Here is a 2040-nt window from a genome sequence, read left to right as displayed (position 1 = left end):
ACATAGAGGTCTAATTCTAATAGGTTAGGCTTAGCATAGGCTTAGTACTGGGTATTTTGTAGTGTGTGACTAGTAAATGGGTTGTAGTGAGAGACTACAAAGGACGTTAGGGTAAGAATTACGTAATTAAAACGGACATGAACATGCAAAGTGAGAGCGAAAAGCAGGGGCCAATCGTCCCGAGACGGTTGGGTGAGCGAAGTGGGCAGAGTGAGGCGGGCAAACGTCCCGGGACGATCGAGTCTGGTACATGTAAGAAAGTGCATACGAACCGTCCGGGGACGATTCAGAGTGTCCGTGGCTATATAATTTCACGCGAGGAAGGCCAAAAGTCAAGAAACATAGTTAAAGTCATGTATTTATTTACAAAGTACATAAAAACATATAGCAAACAGGCAGAGAAGTAGAGTAATAGTACCGCGCTCAGTCATTGACCTCCTCGATTGGCCTGCGTCCCAGCATCTCGGAGACGGACTCCTCGTCGCTCTCGCTATCGGGGACCTCCCAGGACGGGAGGTGGCTGTCGACGGAGGTGAGACGGAGAGCGTCCTGGCGAAGACGTAGACGGTCGGGGCCGAGCTCGTGGGCGCTGACGAGATTGAACTCGAAGATGAATGGGAGATCTGTTGGAGGGGAAAGGGAGGAGATGTTAGTGCATGGAGAAGAGGAAAGGAATGTCAAGAAAAGAACATACCGGGCCTGCGGATGAGAGCGTCTTGGTGAGGGAAGCGGGGGGTGTAGGCATCGACGGGGCCGAGGGGTGTGATGTCTGCACGGGGCGGGTTATGGATGCGGTCGAGGAGTGCTGTAAGTGAGGATGTAAGTAAGAGCGACGAAGGACGAAAGATAGAAGAGGAAGGCACGTACGCCAGACGGAGGGGTGGAAGTCGTTGATGAGTTGCATGACAGCGGGGTCGTTGGCCCTGTCGATGTCCGCGGCCAAGTGGGAGAGAGCTACGGAGAAGAGATGCGAGTAAGTGAGGCGGAGGGTACGAGATACGAATGTCAGGACGTACAGACGGACTCGAAAGGGAGATCGAGCTCGCGTATGCGGATGTGCTGCAGTCCACGTGGCGAGAGGACGGTGGCCCAAAGCTGGCAGTACATTACGCCAGGAGGGATGACGGTACCCTGTAGGGAGCGTAAGTGAGAGACGAATGAGGGGGAAGCGATACGCACCGGGATGAGATGGACGCAGACGCAATACCATGACCTGCCTGGAATCGGGCAGATGATGCGATCGCTGGCGCGCTGTCGGGAGGACTGGATGTGAAGGAAAGTGAGAGGCTCAGAGACGAACGGGACGAACCTGGGCGACGCCGACGGTGACCATGACGATATCCCCGATGAACATACGAATGTTCTCCGCGTTGAGGTACCCGGCGACGGCGGGGATGTGCGGGTAAGGCTCGGGCTGAGGCATGGAGACAGTAGATGTGAGGGAGCGAGAGGAAAACAGAGGGGAGAGAAGGAAACAGAGGGGAGAGAGGGAAACGGGGGAGGATGCGATGTATATAAGAACAATGGATGGGAACCTGCGGTGGCAGAAGAGAGAAGAAGAGAAGAAGAGAAGAATATATATATTTGACAAGACGGATCCGAAGGACTGGTGTGCGAAGTATGAGAAGTCAACAAGCGTAGCCCGACCGTCCCGAGACGGTTGAATGACAGATACGTGGGATGAGTGCGGGCAATCGTCCCGAGACGGTTGAGTGTGAGAAACGTCAGATGAGCAGGGGCAATCGTCCCGGGACGGTTGCCAGTGCCAATGGCGTCAAGTTGATGTGTATGCGGTAAATGAGCTAGACAGATGAAGCAAGAGCGAAACGCGAAGGTGAATCGTCCCGGGACGATCCAGGCTGACACGAGTAGGGAAGTGCATACGACACGTACGTCGATAATTCAGAGTGTCTGCGGCAGTATGGTCTCACGCAAGCAGGGGCAGAAGTTACGGGAGACAATGCAATGTATATCAATATGTATATTTAACAACTACAGATATCGAAGCACAGACGAGCAAAGCAGCCAGCTACAGACAAT

General features: G+C 53.7%; 1 protein-coding gene across 1 annotated transcript; it reads right to left on the bottom strand.

Moving 5' to 3' along the window:
* Positions 1-423: 423 nt before the first annotated feature.
* GLOTRDRAFT_134637 (uncharacterized protein) lies at positions 424-1423 on the bottom strand (the record flags this gene model as incomplete). The annotated part of the gene is made up of 6 exons (XM_007873584.1): positions 424-623; positions 695-805; positions 868-954; positions 1017-1131; positions 1180-1263; positions 1310-1423. 6 exons carry the CDS (start codon positions 1421-1423, stop codon positions 424-426), a joined length of 711 nt encoding a protein of 236 aa, XP_007871775.1.
* Between the last annotated feature and the right edge of the window lie 617 nt (positions 1424-2040).

The sequence above is a fragment of the Gloeophyllum trabeum genome, assembly GCF_000344685.1.
Source record: "Gloeophyllum trabeum ATCC 11539 unplaced genomic scaffold GLOTRscaffold_00355, whole genome shotgun sequence".
Lineage (NCBI taxonomy): Eukaryota > Fungi > Basidiomycota > Agaricomycetes > Gloeophyllales > Gloeophyllaceae > Gloeophyllum > Gloeophyllum trabeum.
Note: the sequence above shows the minus strand (reverse complement) of the source record. Positions and strands in the feature narration are given on the sequence as shown.